This window comes from Peromyscus leucopus, chromosome 3 (assembly GCF_004664715.2).
Source record: "Peromyscus leucopus breed LL Stock chromosome 3, UCI_PerLeu_2.1, whole genome shotgun sequence".
Taxonomy (NCBI): domain Eukaryota; kingdom Metazoa; phylum Chordata; class Mammalia; order Rodentia; family Cricetidae; genus Peromyscus; species Peromyscus leucopus.
The window spans coordinates 27,615,281-27,633,754 of NC_051065.1; the positions used below are offsets into that span (position 1 = coordinate 27,615,281).

The following is an 18,474-nucleotide window of genomic DNA, read 5'->3' on the forward strand; positions in this document are numbered from 1 at the left end:
AGGAGTGTGCCAACGCTGTGGAAAAACAATCAAGCCACATGACTTAACTTACTTTGCCCCCAGATGTATTTGCATTGTCTATCTCTGGTTTTACACCTTCCTCCAAAGCAAATTCCCTAAAATAAGAAAACAAATATCCATCAGCAAAAACAATGTCTGCTGTACGAGACAACAGCAAAAGAACACACAGTTGGGAAATACAGCCCATGAGTGTGGTCATCTGAATTGATGATGAACCATTCAAACTCATCTTCTTATTGAGATAAAATTTCAGTATTCCTCTCATGCTGGCACCCATGGAAATTTTAGGGAAAAGTGAGTGGCCTACCTGAGTACCATCACAAGGATATCCGTCCATTTTATGTACATTGGGGGCACACTAGGAAGAAAAAAACAAGCTATCATCCAAACGTAGACCAAACAGAAGGCTGATTCAATCCTGCTAATGTTCTCATTTAGTAAAATCACAGTTGATAATACACCTAGTCTCTTAAACTACCTCTAAATAAAAAGCAGAAGACTAAAAAAAGGTATGAGGAAGTAGAGTTCCTGAGCATCGCTTTAAAAATATGACATCTACCTGAGACAAAAACTATTATACAGCCACAAAAGCAAAGAACTTACTAGAATGGCTCGGTGGATAACATATGTACTCACACATGCTTCATTCAGACACACTGCTCCTTAGAGAAGACGAAAGTGGGGAAAAGGCCCCCAAAGTAGAGTTCCCTTCTTCCTGCCACTAGGAGCAACACAGCCTTTCACTTAAAATACAGGGTGTAGAGGACAGAGTAGAGGAAAGCAGGGCAGGAAGATGCAGACAAGATCAACTAAAATGAAGTACATCTCAAAATCTGCTACGGACTCAGTATCTTGCTAGAGAAATTTAAAAATAAAAATAAAAAATGTTTTTTAAGAGAAAAAAATGGGGAGGATTTTGAAGGGAGGGAAAAAAAGACTCAAGTCATCTCCGCTATTAACCTTGGAAATGAATGTTCTACTTTATCATTGTTTTTCCTTGAAGCAACTTAAGAATTGAAGGGTACTCTGGCGAGGATACGAGCCGTACACAGTTCATTACTGCAGGGAGAGAAAAGCATGCCGTTATACGGTCTCTTGGGGAAGACGGCCAGTGTAAGAGGCAGAAAAATGATGTGACAGAGCACCCACCCAATGCAGCCAGCTCTGCTTTCTAAACATTCACCTCTACCCTTTTCTCTAAAACCTGATGCTTAGGATGAACGTAAAACGAATCTGCAGACACACTTCTTCCTGCTCCTTTACTTTTGTCTCATGAACTTCCATATACCACGGATGTGTGGTTTCACAGCAGCACTTACAATGGACGCAGCATAGTAAAAGAAGGTGACAGGGTGCTAGAACAATCCCCTATTTAACCTGTTTAACCTGACCCGACAGAGCGCCTCTGTTAGGCCTGGACTTAAGACTATTTCACAACTCCTGCTTATTTATAATCACACTGATGGAGTGTCCTCATGCCTAGGAGCCTTCGTGGTAATTGCTGTGTCCTTGTTTCCATGAGGCATTAGCTCAGAAGACTGCTAATGACAGAGTAAGAAAGGAGAATACTCTTACATAAAAATCTCTTTGCATCCTTTAAAAGCAATCGTTTTCACCATTATAGGTATATCACTACTTCATCCTTCTCTGGCAGCAAACAAGAATGAGAGCAGTCCTTGCTCTGCTATGCATGAATTTCATTTTCTATAGTTTTGTTAAATAAAACACAAACAACTTCTCTCCTGGTCTTGTGTTATCTGGTCACTGGGGCAGTAGAGGATGCCCACGATCAGTGACCTGCCTTGTCCCTTCTTCCCGGGCTTATTTAGTCCATCATAACGCAGCCAAGTGGACGCTATGTTGTCTCTTTGTTCCTTAGTGATGTGTGGGATTTTGCCAAGATAATAATCAAAAAAGATGCTAGCCAACAGTGATGCCAACCTAAGGGCTCGACACGTATCTTAATGGATGCGTGCACAAGGCCTTGGTTCCATCGCCCGACACACAGAGATTGGTGTGATGTCACAGAGATAAGTAGCATCTTGCCCCATTTGCATTTTTTCTTGTAACACACCCAAGATGTCCCCACTTTCCCCGTAATTATCCTGTGTAGAGTAATTACTGCGTGGATTACCTGGCTTGAATTTCCTGAACATATTTCACGGATATCACAATCATTGACTGCTTCTCGGCACACAGTCCCCAGAGGCTGAAACTGAAAAGAACATCACTCAATGTGCAAAACTGTGATTAAAGAAAAGATTAAAAAAAAAAAAAACCCTCTCATAGTCTCATTTAAAACAAAACAAACAAACAAACGAAAAAAGCAAAATGAAAACTGTTTGGAAAAGAACACCTTAAATTATTTTGAGATAGTCTGCACAAAACAGTTATTGAGCAAATTGCTATTTTAATAATTGCAAGACACAGTTTCTCATAGGTGAATTAACTTTCATAGTCACCACACATGACTGTCACAAAACCCTGCTGAAATGGGGCAGAGCTTCAAGAAAGAGTCAGCCCACGCTCCAGCAATTCTTGCCAGGCAGCCTGGATTTGGGCTTTATCCATCTTTCTCATTGAACTTTTATCTTACAGCTTTTGCTTCCGCTTCGTGCCTTCTCTGCCAAGAATTTTAAAGTTACATTTGGGCCACATCACAGTTATTTCCCAGCAAAGCTGTTTCCCCTAAGCTTTCTTTCCCATCCCCCTGCCTCATCTCTATGTATATTTAAACCTTGGCCTTGTACTCTTCTCTAATTTCCCGTTATTAGTGCCTCTGGAGAAGTGTTGTATGGGCTCATTTTTGCTTCTTGGTTTCCAAATCCCTCAAGTACTTCTTACACATGTGATGCTGTGGAATCAATCTCGAGCCTCATTGGATTTACAGACTGCAGTTTAACTCCTTGCAATATAAAGCAGAACAGGGATATGCAAAGTTGTCCAAAGCTCCCTCGCTTCACTCTTTCCTCTCAGAACTGTTGATATTGGGGACTGGGTCCTTCTCTGTGTTTGTACTCCACTCAGAGACATGTCTAGGATCCTGCTCCCTCCCTCCCTGCTCAGAGCCTTGCAGGCACCTGAGCCAAGAAAGAGAGCATCTGTGTCACATGTGGTTTCACCTCCCCTTGAAGAGAGTGCTTTCAGAGACCCTGCAAAAAGCAGCCAGAGAGACAGCAACTGAGTGGAAGCAACAGCAACCACTGCTGGCAGGGCTGGGGGTCAGCAGCGCAGCTGGATGTCAGCAGCGCAGCTGTGCCTTCCTCTGAGCCAGCCTCTGCAGGTTCCTTAGCACCCTTAGATCAGAAGACCTCAACTGCCAAAATCAGGATGACCATGCCTATTCCAAAAATGTGCCAGTGAGTATTGCCTAAGACTGTGCTATCAGGCAGGGGTGATTGTGCCCCAAAGAAGACATCTACACAACATCTGGAGACATTTTGGGTTGTCATAACTGGGGCAACTCTTCTAGAATCTAATAGGTACAACCCAAGGATGCTGCTAACATCCTATAAAGCAGAAGGCACATCCTGACTACAGACAGTATGTCTTATTCTTATGCAGACAAGAATGTTGGTGCCAGCCAGGAAATCCAGAATTAAGATGATACAAGTCAAAAGTTCTTAGCCCAAAGAGGACAGTTACCATGACAATTTTATACGCCACCTTCCTTTAACCCATTAAAGTGATCCAATCAGCAAATACACATTGGAAGTACCATGAATGTTCATTTATCCGTTTATAATGTATAGAAATTATTCTGCAAGTACCTGGCTCTGCTCCATAAAAGCATAAGCTAGAGATAAATGGGTCCCAGATCTCAGAAATAACAGAATATTGTTATCAGGCAATGTATGAGGAAAAGAAAAAATGTTTTTCTTCGGGGAAGTTAAGCTCTAAATGATGTCTAATCTTGATGCAAAGGTTTGAATGTTTGGAGGTAAGTCTGAAGATGCTGTGGGGAGGGTGTAACAGGATAGGAGATAAAGATTCATTTTCATCTCCATGTCAATATGGCCTCATCTTCTCTACAGCATTCCTCTTGCTCCCTGAGTGGCTAAAGCTGAATGATGCACCAAGATACACAGCAAGAAAGGAAGAGTGTAATGAACATCTTCTAACCTAAGATCAGTTAATACCTTGTTATCTTTAAGGAGCCTGTGTTGTGGAATATCATGCTAAGATGTGTTACATTTGTTTATGCTGTGGAACGTTTGTTTAATGATGCAAAAATGTGTTACATTCTTTTATGTTGCATTTGTTTAACTCTGTAAAGCTGTGTTACTATGCCTGTCTAAAACACCTGATGGTCTAATAAAGAGTTGGACAGCCAATAGTGAAGCACGAGAAAGGATAGGTGGGGCTGGCAGGCAGAGAGAATAAATAGAAAGAGAACTCTGGAAGAAAAAGAAGATCAAAGAAGGAGTGAAAGAAGAAGTAGCCAGAGAAGGAGGAGGACATCAGGGGCCAGCCACCCAGCTACACAGCCAGCTATGGAGTAAGAGTGAAAGTAAGATATACAGAAGTAAGAGAAAGATAAAAGTCCAGAGGCAAACGGTAGACAGGATAATTTAAAGTTAAGAAAGGCTGTCAAGAAACAAGCCAAGCTAAGGCTGGGCATTTATAAATAATAATAAGTCTCCATGTGTGATTTATTTGGGAGCTGGCTGGCAGGGCCCCCAAAGACCAAAGAACAAAAAGCCAAAAAGAATAATACGAGTGAAAAACAAACAACATTTTGGCATTCCAATGTGGGGCCACAGAAAGCTGAACAACAAGCCTGCACCTAGGGAGTCAGGATGGGGAGGAAGAACTCTGAGAACAGCAGGGTTCTTGCTCCAGCTCTCTGACTGGCTGGTTCAAGACACTGGGTAAATTACTATTACATGAGAATGCTAACAAAAGCCACACTTCAGGAGGCTTCAGGGGGATCATGTGGCCACTAGGAATTTAGGCTTTTGCTCAGTGTCAGATTGTGTTATTAGGTTATGCATACATAGACTAAACAGCTTATGCATTAGACTAAACAGCTTATGCATATGTCTCCCTTTCAACCTTCGGCCACTAATTGGCCAATTATTTACCTTGCACTTTTTGCAACAAAGGCCATCACTGCATTGAGAGTCCTGAGTCAAGGTGCATTTCTTACAACACTCTGCTCCTTCAAGGGCACATTCCTAAGGAATATAAAGAGTTGCAAAACACTAGAAAATGTCATTTTCCAAAAATACCAAGATATTTTTTAAAGTAAATGTTCAAACTCACAATGACAATCATTCACCCACAAATCCTACAAAATTTCTAGATATAATGCTCCGTATTATCACAAGTGCATACAGCTAGAATGACCCCAGCTGCCTAAAACCAGTCTTCAAAATGACAGGGGACTTACCGCAGTGGTGCCACAATCACACTCCTCTCCAGTTTCAATGAAGCCATTTCCACACTCAGGAGGATCAAGAAGCTGTGGGAAGAACACCAAGAAGGGGCTGAAATACAGAAACATCAAAGACCCGAAGGGCTGATGCCACAGCAATACCCTGTGTATATGCGGTCTGCTCTAACTATATTTTTTATTTACCTTAAAGTAAAAAGAACAACTTTAAAACTTGGAACTTCAGATAAATTTTGGTTTCTAATATTCAGACATAGCACTATATATTTATATTATATAATATGCATACCAAGTAGGGTCTGGTAAATGTCACCAAATAGATGATCTAACCACTGAGGAAAACCAAGACAGTTTGACATCTGAAAATCAATTTTGGTGAGAAAGCAGGAAATGTGGAGTCAGGAAGCCTAGATTAAAATCTTAGTACAGAGTAGGGTAGTACTTAACACCACAACACGTTTGATGTGTGGGAGGTGCTGAATTCAATAGCCAGTAATAAAATACAACACAACACAATTCAACACAGCACAATGGAAGAAGATACAAAATGATAAAGTAAAACCCTCCCACAAGCAGCACAGCGGAGACTTTACTGTTCTTAAACACGAACAGTAATATAAGCTGTCCGTCTAACTAACTAGCTGTCCAAAATCATCATGAGGATCAAGTCTAATCACTTGTGAAAAATCCCATTATTATCTTTTTCAATTTACTGATACTCTGTTAAGAATAATTTTTGTAGATCTAGAGAGAGGACTCAGTGGCTAAAAGCACTTGTTGCTCTTGTAGAGGAGCCAGGTCCATTTCCTAGCACTCAAATGACAGCTCACAATTATCTGTAACTGTAGTTACAGCAATCTCGAATCCTTCTGGACTCTTCCGACACCAGGCATGCATGTGGTTCATATACATATAAGCAAGCAAACACTCTTAAAAATAAAATTAAAAAATAAATCTTTAAAAGGAACACTTTTGTATCTATACTAAGGAGGGGTATTTTCATTTCCTCTTTTAAGATTTAATATTCTCTCTCTCTCTCTCTCTCTCTCTCTCTCTCTCTCTCTCTCTCTCTCTCGTGTGTGTGTGTGTGTGTGTGTGTGTGTGTGTGTGTGTGTGTGTGATGCACATGACTGCAGGTGCCTTCAGAGGCCAGACACACAGGATCCCCTGGAGGCCGCGTTGCAGGAAGGTGTGAGCCACACAATGAGAGCAACAGGAGACTCGCATGTGTTCCTAACAGCTGAGCCATCTCCCCAGCCCTCCTTTGTTTCCTGTTTTTTGAATTAGCCTTGTTTAGCATACGGTGACATGGGTCTCATACTGACATTTCAGACTGCAGCTCCCTTCCTTCTTTGTCTTTTTTAAGACAAGGTCTTATGTGTGTCCCAGGTTGGCCTGGCTGTGGAGCTCTAGCTGGCCTTGGCCTCACTGTGTTCCTCCCAGCTTAGCTTCCAGGGTGCTGAAACTGCAGCCATGGCCTCCCAGGCTCTGACTCTGCTTCTTGAACAAAGTTACTTGAGATGAGAAGGTGATCACAAAATTACGATGCCCACTGACCTGTTCCATATAAACCATGACTATAGCCATGAGCACGGATTCGCAAAGAACGGCAGTAAGAGCTCCCATAATTAAAGCATTTTGACCTAATCGAGAGGAGACTTTTAAGCCTATTTAAACTTCCATCATTTTTTGTCTTCTGAATATAACTTATCCTATGGTGATGTGTAGCATTAGTGCACAGTAATTACTATCAGCAAGCTGTGTGGTATTCATTTAGAAGCTAACCAAAGTTTTCACATTACAGAATGAAAATATAAGCCCATACTTTTGTAACTAGGAAGGGTGAAAGGAGACCAAACAGAACCCTTATTCATTTCTGCCTGCTAGCTATACAATCAGAAATAGTCCAGCATCTCCCAGATTAAAGCTGACCCCGAAATGAAGACATGTAACCTACCTAAAAAGAAGCTCATCAGATCAAACTGTAGACTCAGTGGACGAAAATTGGTGTTTATGAAAGTGTGCAATGATTCATAAATAATAAGTCTTGCCCACACTTATTACCTTAGAAGGTTTGTTGAACAGGCAGGCACCACCACCACTATTCAAGAAGTCATGATATTCCTCAATATTGCATTGAGTGAACTTTTTAGGGAGATAATAGCTGTAGGAGAACAGAAAGTGAATGCCTCAGTACAGTGTTAGTGTTCCTTGTTTATTTGCTAGTCTTAAATTAGAACAGTGTTAAAATTATACATCCAGTCAACCATTATATTTCTAAACTTTTCATTCAGGGATATGTAGTGGCTATTGGTTGCTCATTTATTTGCATATGAACTAAAAGATAGATATATATGCAGCACCTATAATTTACATCAAAGACAATAAACCTTTATTCCATAATGAGTGAATAATATACAACTAGCTACACCGCAATGATCAGAGAATCTATAACATAACTGCCTATAATTTATACTATGTGCCAGGCCATGAAAGCTGAAGAAAATCTAAGGGATTTAAAGAAAGTCTGAAGGTATGCAAAGAAAGGAAGCCTAATAGGATGCAGCATTCTGGAGCTGCTAGGGGATATTTTTCTGTACAGTGTGAATATGTGTTGCTATAATTGATTAATAAAGAAGCTGCTCTGGCTTGTGGTGAGTCAGGTTAGAGGCAGGTGGGAAATCTAAGGACAGAGACAGGAAGGAAAAAGGCAGAGTCTAGAGATAAACTGCAAGCCGCCATCAGGAGAAGCAAGATGCCAGCAGACTGGTAAGCCATGGAACACATGGCAAAACACAGATTAATAGAAATGGGTTAATTTAAAATATGAGTTAGCTAGAAAGAGGCCTGCCATAGACCATACAGTTTGTAAATAATATTAAGCCTCTGAGTAATTATTTTATAAGCGGCTGTGGGACCGCGGGGCCGGGTGGACCCAGAAAAAGCCTTCCAGCTACATGAAGCTTCAGCTATAAATAACATTTCTGATTTATGGGTCAGTCCTGAATGTGGGGATCTGCACAATTTTCCTGGCTCTTCTCTGGCTAGTTGGAGGGTTCCTGTTATAGGTAATGCACCCAACGGGTTTGAGGGTGACCAAACACCAAACTAGCAACTAGTTTTTGATTCAGGGTACCAATGGGATCTTTTCTTACTAATCTTATGACTTTTTCTAAAGTTTGAAATTGTTTTAAATTATGTAAGAGAAAGAAGTGATAAATGGTCCAGAGGAAAAAGGAAATGTGGTGAGATAAAAATTTAGCACTATATAGTAAGAACCCTCAAAATAAACATAACAATAAAAATGGAAATTAAAAATAATAATTAAAATGTAGTTAATTTTTAAAATTAACTATGACTACCACTGGAGAAAGAAAATGTCAATTTTATTTATAAATTTTCAAAAACTGTCTTATCTTGAAATTTTATTTAAAAGGGAAAAACAAGATAATAATGAATAGCATTTACTTATTTTGTTTTTTTGAGAAGGATCTTATGATACACTCCACACTAGCTTGAACTGACAATTTTATCTCCATCTCACCAGTGACAGGATGAGACGTGCCCCACTGTGCCTGGACAGTGAACGCATGTTAAAGTTTCTCTCCCCAGCCTTCAAGGACTTATTTCTAACCATAGCACTGATTCTTTGTAGCATAGCAGTTAATATTTCAAAAATTAATTAATACAATTCATTATTATATGCTGAAACTAATTTTATTTTTTTAACTAAAATACTCCCCAAATAAAGTTGTAATGTGTATAAGTCATCTAAACTATTTTAATCCCTTCACTCCCTTTTCCTACAAAGACACACTATCTTTAAGGTGAAGAGTTTCTTCATCTGTTACTTCCCAACAGGTGTTCTTGCCACCTTCCCTTCTAGTCCTTCCTACAGGTCTCTGCCAGGTAGCCCATTATAAGTAGGTCTCTCTCCAGGTTCCCTATTTCTTCTACTGCTCAAACTGAATCAGCTCCCAACTCAGCCTTAGATGCCAAAGTCCTGTTAGAAGTTGGCCATAGCAGTGCATGCTTCAAATCCCAGCCCTCGAGTAGTAGAGGCAGAGGATGATGAATTCAAAGCCAGCCTGGGATACATGAGACCCTGTCTCAGGGTGGAAAACAATCTGTTGTGACGTTAGTCCTGCAAATGTACTCACTAGGGTCACAGCCTAGCCTGGAATCCTGAACACTGTAAAACAGGAAACCCGAACCATTTCTCAGCCCTCAGTGGTGATGGGAAACCAATCTTCCACATTTCAACAGTAGATCTGGTCTATATATTAACAGTTGAAGTGTGTAGGTCACAGAAGTTTGCCCTCCATTTTGCAGGGTAATGTATGAATTGCATTCAACATATCCTTAAGTTACCTGGTGGTATCGATTTCAACTGTGTCTCCAACATTAGCAATGCCAATGAACTTCAGGAAGCAATGAGGGCATGTACCTATGGAGTACACAGGTGACGCTGAGGAGGGCTCAGACTAAAGAGAGCCATGGCAGATAACGCTTACACAAAGGGGTGTTCTCTTGAGCCTATAAATTTAATGGATGGAGAATTTCAAGGGCATGTGTGTGTGTGTGTGTGTGTGTGTGTGTGTGTGTGTGTGTATCTTAAAAGTGACTATTTGATTTCTCGATAATTATCCTTCACAATATAGGAATTGTCTATACAAATTTAATGTCACTAACCAAAAATAATCAGATATATTAAATACAAATATTGAGACAGGGTCACACTGCTTAGTTCTGGGTGGCCTGAAACTCACCATGTAGACCAGGATGGCTTCCAATTCACAAAAATCTACCTTCTTCTGCCTCCCAAGTGCTGAGATTGAAGGTATGTGCTACCACACCTGGCCTATCTTAAATAAAACTCCTAATGAAAAAGATCCATAACATGAAATATAATAATAACTAGAAAATTACAATTACAAGATTCATTCTTAATGAACAAAATATACAATAAAAAAATTTTAAATACTTTATAAACATGTTTGTATGTATACTTCCTCCCATCACTTATTGTCCTTATTATCCTTAGAGTTCAAAATTCAAACAGAATCAATAAATATTTACTGAATATCAAGTCTATTTAAGGAGGTATGAAATAAAAATTAGTAGAAATATAATTCTTCAAGCATGCACGGCTAAATGTTGAGAGGAATAATGCATCTATACAGACTTAAATTATAATGCAGAGAGCACTGGGGTGAGGGCCGAGGTGGTAAAAGCGCCTGCTGTAGAGGCAGGAAGACCTAAGTGTGGATCGCTAGCACTCATGCAGAAGCTGAGCCCAGCAGCATCCATCTGGAACTCCAGCACCAGGGGCTATACGGTAGATCCCTAGAGGAGAATAACTGGCCAGCCTATTGATGAGCTACAGGTTCAACAAGAAAGCCTGTCTCAAAAAAGAGGGCAAAGTGCAATAGAGGGAGACAGACACCCACTGGGGACCTCTGGTCTCCACGTTCTCATGTACACTTGGGCATGAACACCAGCATACACTTACACATATGTACACCACACACAAATTATCACACATGGGTTAAAATCATGATAAACCTCAAAGATGGCTAGAAATGTGACTGGATAGAGAAAACAGGGGAAAGCATTCCAAAGAAAAACAAGTTATTTAGGAAACAAAAAGAAGATGGAAGTTCAAATATAATCATAAGTAAATTTGGGGAAGCTAAAAATCCATGTAGGATTATGCTTAGCAAATCAAAAATGCTAGAACCCACAACCAATTATAATAAGAAAACAACAAATACTGGGAAATGATATGGTAAATGAGAATAAATATATGGATATATAAACCATCTAAACAATGAAGTAAGAAATTTGAACCTTATTCTTTTTCACTTGTTTTTTGAGACAGCCTCATGTATAGTTAGCTGGCATCCAACTCACAATACAACAGAAGATGACCTTTAACTCCTGATCCTCCTGCCTCCACCTTCCAAGTTTTGGGGTTACAGGTGTGTGCTACCACACCTGGCAAACTTTTATTCTTCAGACAGTTGTGATTCACAAAAGTTCTGGACGGCACATTGGTATTTAGTAAACAAATGTTACAAATTGATGGCATGGATTAATCTTACAAATATAATGTTATCCAAGAGAGCAAAAGACATGAAAACATGTTATGAGACATCTCATGAATCCTAAGCATGTGAAGCAATGCTACCTTACATATATACATACGTAAATTCTGAACGTATTACAAAGGACCTGTGAATAACAACCAAAATCCAAGGTGGCTGCCTTGTTGAGGATGGGGGTGATAAGGAAACACAGTCAGTGTCTCCCTTTTGAAAGCTGAGACACGAGTGTGTACCGTTTTCTTCTCTATAGCCTTTGAGGCTGCTGGAAGCAGGAGGTAAAACAGAAAGCCCAAAAGAAGCGTGAGTGTGTGGAATGGCAGTGAATAATAATAGCAAGAAAAACAAACTCTAAAGGAGGGCAGAGTGATAAGTCTGGATTGAAAGGAATGGTTCTAGCAATTTATTAATAAAAAAAGACAAGAATTGAAGTCTGACTGTGTGAAGACCAGATAGTATAAAAATGAAAATCTTGTGTTCTTCCCAACTCCGTGTTCAATGACACTGAACTATGAAGCCACCAGACCATCATTAACGTGGAGTCGAGAGAGCTACAAATACAGGCTGCGAATTTTTTGTTGTTTCATTTTGAGGGCCAATTTAGCAGTTGAACTGAAGGAGATAAATAAAAGGGATTTAGTAAACAAACCTAACAAAAGGAGAAAACTGTCACCTCATTACAATTCTAGCGTAGACCGAAGACTGAAAACGTTCCTCGGATCTGCTCATTAACTTCAAGTAGTTTTGTCTTAAATAAGAGGTTATTTTGTAAAAATATTTTCAATGCAAGGCCATTGGGAATATTTATTTTTGATGTTTCTCCTAGGTGCCTGCAGTGCAGTCCATGCACTAAGTGACAGCATGTCCCACTCCCAGGAAGGTGACGTAGAAGTGACTCACCCGGTGTCTCCCATGACACAGCCAGACCACGTGTCCTCACATTTACACTCTCCTAAGAGAAAACAAATGCACAGCCTGTTACAAACTGCATTCAGTGCACTGAAGTAGCTTTTATTTTATCTTAGGTCTGTGTTCAAAATGGTTTTTAAAGGCTTATTTCAAATTCTGCTTACACTAAAAGCTTTGGCTGCAATGTATACAAAACGAGTTTGACCCCATGGGGTCATATACATTGCCCCAATGCTTCACAAATGGTCATATTTTTAAACCACTCACTTTAAATAGCTACATGAAAGACAATCAAATACCAAAACCCCAGCAAAACCGTAATGGCGCCTCACTAGGATTCCTGGCTTCAGCAGCTTTGAGGGGAAATATTGCAGGGTTTTTCCACTTGTAAAATCCTCAGTGCTGAGGCCTCTGGTAGAAGGTGGTAGAGAATTCTGATTGATTAAGCACAAGTCCCCAGAATCAGAGACTCCCGGGTTTGAAAATCCTAATTTGTCACTTAATACATGTTTAATCCTGCAGACAATATCCTTTCATGACCTAGCCACTTCATCTGTAAAGTAGTACTGAGAATAAGCATCCTGTAGGATCATTTTGAAACTCAGATGAGAAGGTGGATACATGTAATATGGCATTTGATCATCCAGGAAAAAAAAATAGGTCTCCATAAATGGTATTCTTATTACAGGTATTTGTTGCTAAAATAATGAAATAAATAAACAAAATGAAGTTGTTACCACAAATACACAGTATAAGACCATTCTTATACAGAGAAGTAGTACCTTTACCTGCTTTGGAAAAAAATTTTTCATAGATGCTAAGGCTAGCAAACTTTAGTTGATCTACATTTTCCTAGGCCCTTCATCAGGTCTGGTCTCAACAAGGAAGTTCTGTGGCTCAGGGCATATGCAGAGATGTCTTAAGTAAACTATAATACAATAGTCTGAGCCCCAAACAACCTAGAATTCTCCACAAGAAACTTTCACATTTCCAAAATGAGCTATCTTTGTCCCTTTTTGGCTTAAATCCAGCTCTGATCTTATCATCACACAGTTTCACTGTTCTTTAAACATGGAGAATTTTTCACATATGATGTACATATTCTCTTTATTGCTTTTGAAAGCAACATTTTATCACTAGTTTGCATATTTTGCTCTACTCCCCACAATGCTGATCAAGCAACTGAATTAAAAAGAATCTCATTCTACAAAATATTTAACAGGTTGTCTATAATAATAATTAATAAATTCAACTAAGTCACACAGGACCAAAACTTACCACTTGCTAATTTTCTCTTGTCTGAGATTATACCAATATTGTGGGCTAACGACTGAGCAAGTGTAACTGCCATCAAATCGGTTTTTCCAAACTGAAAAACAAAACCAAAATAAATGTAAGTGAACACTGTTTTCAATTGAAGATAGATCAGAGAAAATGAGAGGGAACAACTGAAAACAAATCATTTCTAAGCATTTTCTTTCCTTTTGTGTGTGTGATGTGTTGGAGACAAGGCCTCTCTATGTTGCCTAGGCTTACCTCTAACTCATGGTGATCTACCTGCCTCAGTCTCCTTGTTGCTGGGATTATAGGCATGCATTACCATGCCCTAAATATTTTCCTTAGTCGAGTCTAAGCATCCTGTAGCTAGTACTGAACATACAATTGGATGAAGTAGTAGGAAACAAATCCATACATGATTAAGTCTTAGAAGAAATACCGCAAGCCAGAGAACCATTCATTTTGTAGTTTGGAAATTTAAGTAAACGCAATTATGAATCCAAATTTCACCTGATAACATCCCTGAAAAACCTAATAACTGTACATTACTAAGCTAGTCTTTGAATGACACATAATAAAACTGTGTCAAAATATCTGGCACTACTTTTCTTCTCAAGTGGAATAGAAAGCAGCTTTAGCAAATGTAATGATGGTCTATAGCCAACGGAATCTGTGGCCTTCCAAAGAGTGAAGCATTTTCCTTTACTTTGTTTCCATTAAGTTCAGGGTGTTATGAGTAAACCTTCTCCAGGAAACCCTTCTATACTCTTCCATTCTCCCCAAATTTGTCAAATACTGATCAAAGAAGAACACATCCAACAGGTTTGCTAGGTGGCAATCCAGTGCTTCAGGGACTACTCAAATCTGGAAAAATCCTCATTCAATAATATAAACACTTGGGCTCTATTCTTATTTTCAATGAAGTTTAGTGTACAGATTCCCTCTATATGAACTGCTTAATCTGGAAATTAGTCTATGTAGAACATGAGCACAATCATTAGGCAGTATATTTTATTCTTTCCTATTCTGTTGTCTGGGCACACACAGGAACTATATTGATGACTAGTAAAGGAGTCTAGCAGCTGAAGACTGTGGACCACTGAGAAATTACTTCTGAAGTATTAAGAAAACATTTTCAGCCATCATACCACTTTGTATTGCACAGATGTTCACACCTACTTCATTCACGCCTCCTCCTCTCAGCAGCGAGCAAATCCCACCAATATAAGCTGCGCCGCTCCGGCTACTCTCAAATTGACTTCCCCTTTTAGAAAAGGAAATGAAAAATGCTTACTGTTCACAGTTCACACAGCCAAGACCTTCTCAGAGTTAATTTACCACATTTATTTTCTCAATACATACATTACATTCCCAAGGTAAGGAAGGGATATGAAAGTAATTTACACACATGATCAAAGGAAAAGGTTTCTGAGGGCTGCTTCCCCACCTGATCAATATATATCTTATATGGAAATACATCTATGAAAAATCAATTGCAGATATGATACTCTCTGAGAATATAAAAAAATCACTGTTTTAGAGATTTAGCCCAAAATATAATTAGATAACATATCAGACATTCCTACAATGAAGAACCATCAATAAGATAGTCGATGCTCTTCAAAAGTATCACATTCAACATGGGCAAAGGCTGAGGAAATCTTTCATCTTAAAGAAGGCTGAAGAGACAAACACGAAACACACTGGGCATCATTGTACTGGATGCTGAAAGAGAAATGTAGCTGTAGAGGGCATTAAGACACCTGTTGAAGACTGAACACTGAACGGAACATGGACTATGAACTATGTAAAGATGTCGCACGGTGTTAAGTATTCTGTTTTTAATGATTACTAAAGGAAAGAACACAAGAAGAGTAAATAAGAAACTCCAGAAACTTCCTTAGCTCTTACCTCAGAACCCAAACCATAGAGTGGCATTTAAAACATGCCGATTTTAAAGAATATAATAAATTGTGGGAATTCTCTGTATGAATGTGACAGTTTATTTCCTCAGTAAATGCTCTGACTACACATTGGGAAAATAATGAAATAGACAAGAAATAATAACTTAAGTCACTTAAACCTCATAAAAATTCCAAACTACCTATACTTCAAAACTCATTCCAAATGCACAGCCATATCACATAATAATTGTGTTATTGCAATCAGAAGTAAGAGAGAGCATTCAACGTGGAACCAGAAAAAGTAAAAGATTTTAAAAGTTACATACGAGAAAAGATGAACTGCGTCACTCTTCTCTTTGATAAAATCCCTCCTGTATTTCATAAACTCACGCAGGGTGATCAGTGGGTTCTCAGATATGGCAAACTTGTTGTCAGCAGCCCAAGTTTCCATGGCAACCAGTACTATCCTAGTCTTAAGTTGGTCTTTATAGATCTAGGGCATTAACGAAATGAACACATTGGCTAGACACGTGGTAAGGTCAGTTTATGAAGCACTCCAAAGTTCTGTTCCTGGATATGTCTGTCTTAATTAAAGGAGATCATGACTTTCCTAATTTGAATGCACTTCCCTTAAAGAAGAGAGAATCAAACTATTTACCTAGGAAAACCCAATGAACAAAGCAAATTTTAGACACAGACAGGGTTTTCTTTCGACAAACATGCTCAATGTATGGCTTTCCCCAAGTCCACATTTGACATCCTAGATAAATAATTTATGAAAATCTGAGTTTCTCTGACAAAAAGGCAGAACAATAAAGGTTCTCTAAGGAAGTGACCACTACACAGCCTGTGGGTGTGGAGGGGAGTGCAGAGAGAATTATTTGGGAGCTTGGCCAGTCAGAGCTTGGCCATGGTACTGGGTGTTTCTGAAGAGGCTCAGTTCCCGCACCATCGATGCACTGCTGTCCAGATGTGCACCATGACTAACTCTGCTAAAGCCTGTGTGTGGGTCAAGCTCTGTCTTTTATGGTATGAAACACACAAGAAAAAATGCAAGCACATCTTTGGCCAGCAAACCTTCCCAGACAGATTAGTCCATAGAGTCCCTGGCAAGGTCCCCAGGTCTCTGAGGTCATCCTGGCTGAGTGTAACTTGGAGGAATGTGAATATAGGCGCCTTATTAGCCACCTACCAGCAATAAGGGGCAACGCTGAGTGGGGTTGGTGCTTACCATATCCGCCATGTTCACCACAGACTTCGCATAGGTATTTGTATGTACAACGGAGAGCCGATGCTTTTTAAACTGAAAGCGACAGACAACAGGGAAGGGTGTTCAAAGTCACCAGGAAATAAGCATCTTAGGATAGGAAACAAAATACCAGAAAAATTCCTAAGGCTTTCAGTCAAAAAAACAAAATCGTCAGAGTAGAGCATTATTCTTTATCTACCCCGAAGCCTGGAAGCTGGAGACTGAAAGCAAAGATGACTTTATCTCATGTGTGAGACGAAGTTCAGTAAGTTCCTCATCATGGGACCAGAAAATAGCATATAATATACAAGCTTGGTGCCCACGAGGTTCTGGGCTCAGCCCTCCACTCCATCTGCTGCACAGGTTTATTCTGGGGGATGTTCATTTGAAAGCTGTTACGAACTGTAAGACGTGCAGTGAGACAGGACCAGAGATAGTCAATGCAGATGTGGCTACATGTGTGAGATTCTAAAAGTTCTACATGGCTCTGGAGTAGGAAGAAACCCTAAGCTTCAAATCACAGGGAGATGGCTCAGAGTCAATGTGGGTCATGTGTTTGGTCTGCTTGGCCTCAATGGTATTCTAAAAGGGTTTATCACATAAGCCAATTTCAATCTTTTTCAAGTAGCACCCTCACATGACAAGCACTGAGGGGAAGCTGCAGACAAGGAGCCCATGCTCCTGGAAACAAATGCTCATCCATGCTCTTGGGAACACCCCTAGGGAAATACATTAGTTTAAAAAAAAAAAAAAAAAAAAAAAAAAAAAAAAAGACATGAAAACAGTAGAAATGGGCTCCATGAGAAAGGAAGGGACTGGGAGAGGAATAACAGGAGAAGATAATGGGGGCAGTGAAGAGGTGAATATGGTCAAAATGCATTACAGAAACAGGAAAATATCAACACACAACAAGCTCATTATTATGTACAGCTAGTATATAAAGATAAAAAAGAAGTATTTTGGGGCCCTTATAAACAATTGCTAGTTAGTTCCACCTCAGCATGTTTTCTATTTACAAGTTGTTCCTGGTCAAAAGTATGCTTGGTTGGGCTTCCCCTCTTCTCCAAAGCTCCTCTCCTCTGTGTGGCCGCTTGCTGAGGGCGGCAGAGCTCTGTAGAGGTGGCACAGTGGGCAGTCGCCAATACTCAGAGATTGTCTGCCTTGGGTGCTTTTATAGTAAATCCTAGCAAAAGTGTCTGAGAGCTTCCACAAGTGGTGTGTGTGTGTGTGTGTGTGTGTGTGTGTGTGTGTGTGTACACGCATGCGTTTACAAAAATGGATTTTCCAAGTCACAACTTGATGAGGTTTTTGTTTCTTCTAAACATACTTTTTACACAATAGCCAGGAGCAAGAAGGACAGAAAGAGAGGGGAGGCAAATTTACCATGAGATGATCATTCACGATCATCAGCTCGATGTATTTGGTCTCCTCCTCTACATTACGGGGAAATCGAAGAAGCTGTAACACAGTGAAAAAAAAAAAAGAAAAGAAAAAAGGATAAACATCTAAAGTTAGCTGCAAAAAACTAAAAGCATGGGAGAAATCAATTATACAAAATTTGCCTTTTTACTTCAGCATTAACTTTTAAATGCTCCTCAGTTTTCTTGGTTTTTG

The 18,474-nt window shown here is 39.6% G+C and overlaps 1 protein-coding gene across 15 annotated transcripts in view; it reads right to left on the reverse strand.

Annotated features, from left to right (window-relative positions):
- The window catches only part of Adam22 (ADAM metallopeptidase domain 22), a 219,605-nt gene that overhangs the window by 46,043 nt on the left and 155,088 nt on the right, over positions 1–18,474 (reverse strand). For all 15 annotated transcript variants that reach the window (XR_003733698.2, XM_028862267.2, XM_028862324.2 and 12 more), the window contains exons 9-20: positions 18,244–18,318; positions 16,843–16,914; positions 15,938–16,104; positions 14,887–14,971; positions 13,708–13,798; positions 12,421–12,472; positions 7,481–7,580; positions 5,414–5,485; positions 5,106–5,198; positions 2,156–2,236; positions 329–379; positions 53–116 (exon numbers count right to left, since the gene is read on the reverse strand). Coding sequence is in view for 14 of the 15 variants with exons in the window: in XM_028862267.2 (XP_028718100.1) it covers positions 53–116; positions 329–379; positions 2,156–2,236; positions 5,106–5,198; positions 5,414–5,485; positions 7,481–7,580; positions 12,421–12,472; positions 13,708–13,798; positions 14,887–14,971; positions 15,938–16,104; positions 16,843–16,914; positions 18,244–18,318 (1,003 nt within the window). In the remaining variant the exon portion in view is untranslated. The remainder of the gene's footprint in view (positions 1–52; positions 117–328; positions 380–2,155; positions 2,237–5,105; positions 5,199–5,413; positions 5,486–7,480; positions 7,581–12,420; positions 12,473–13,707; positions 13,799–14,886; positions 14,972–15,937; positions 16,105–16,842; positions 16,915–18,243; positions 18,319–18,474) is intronic.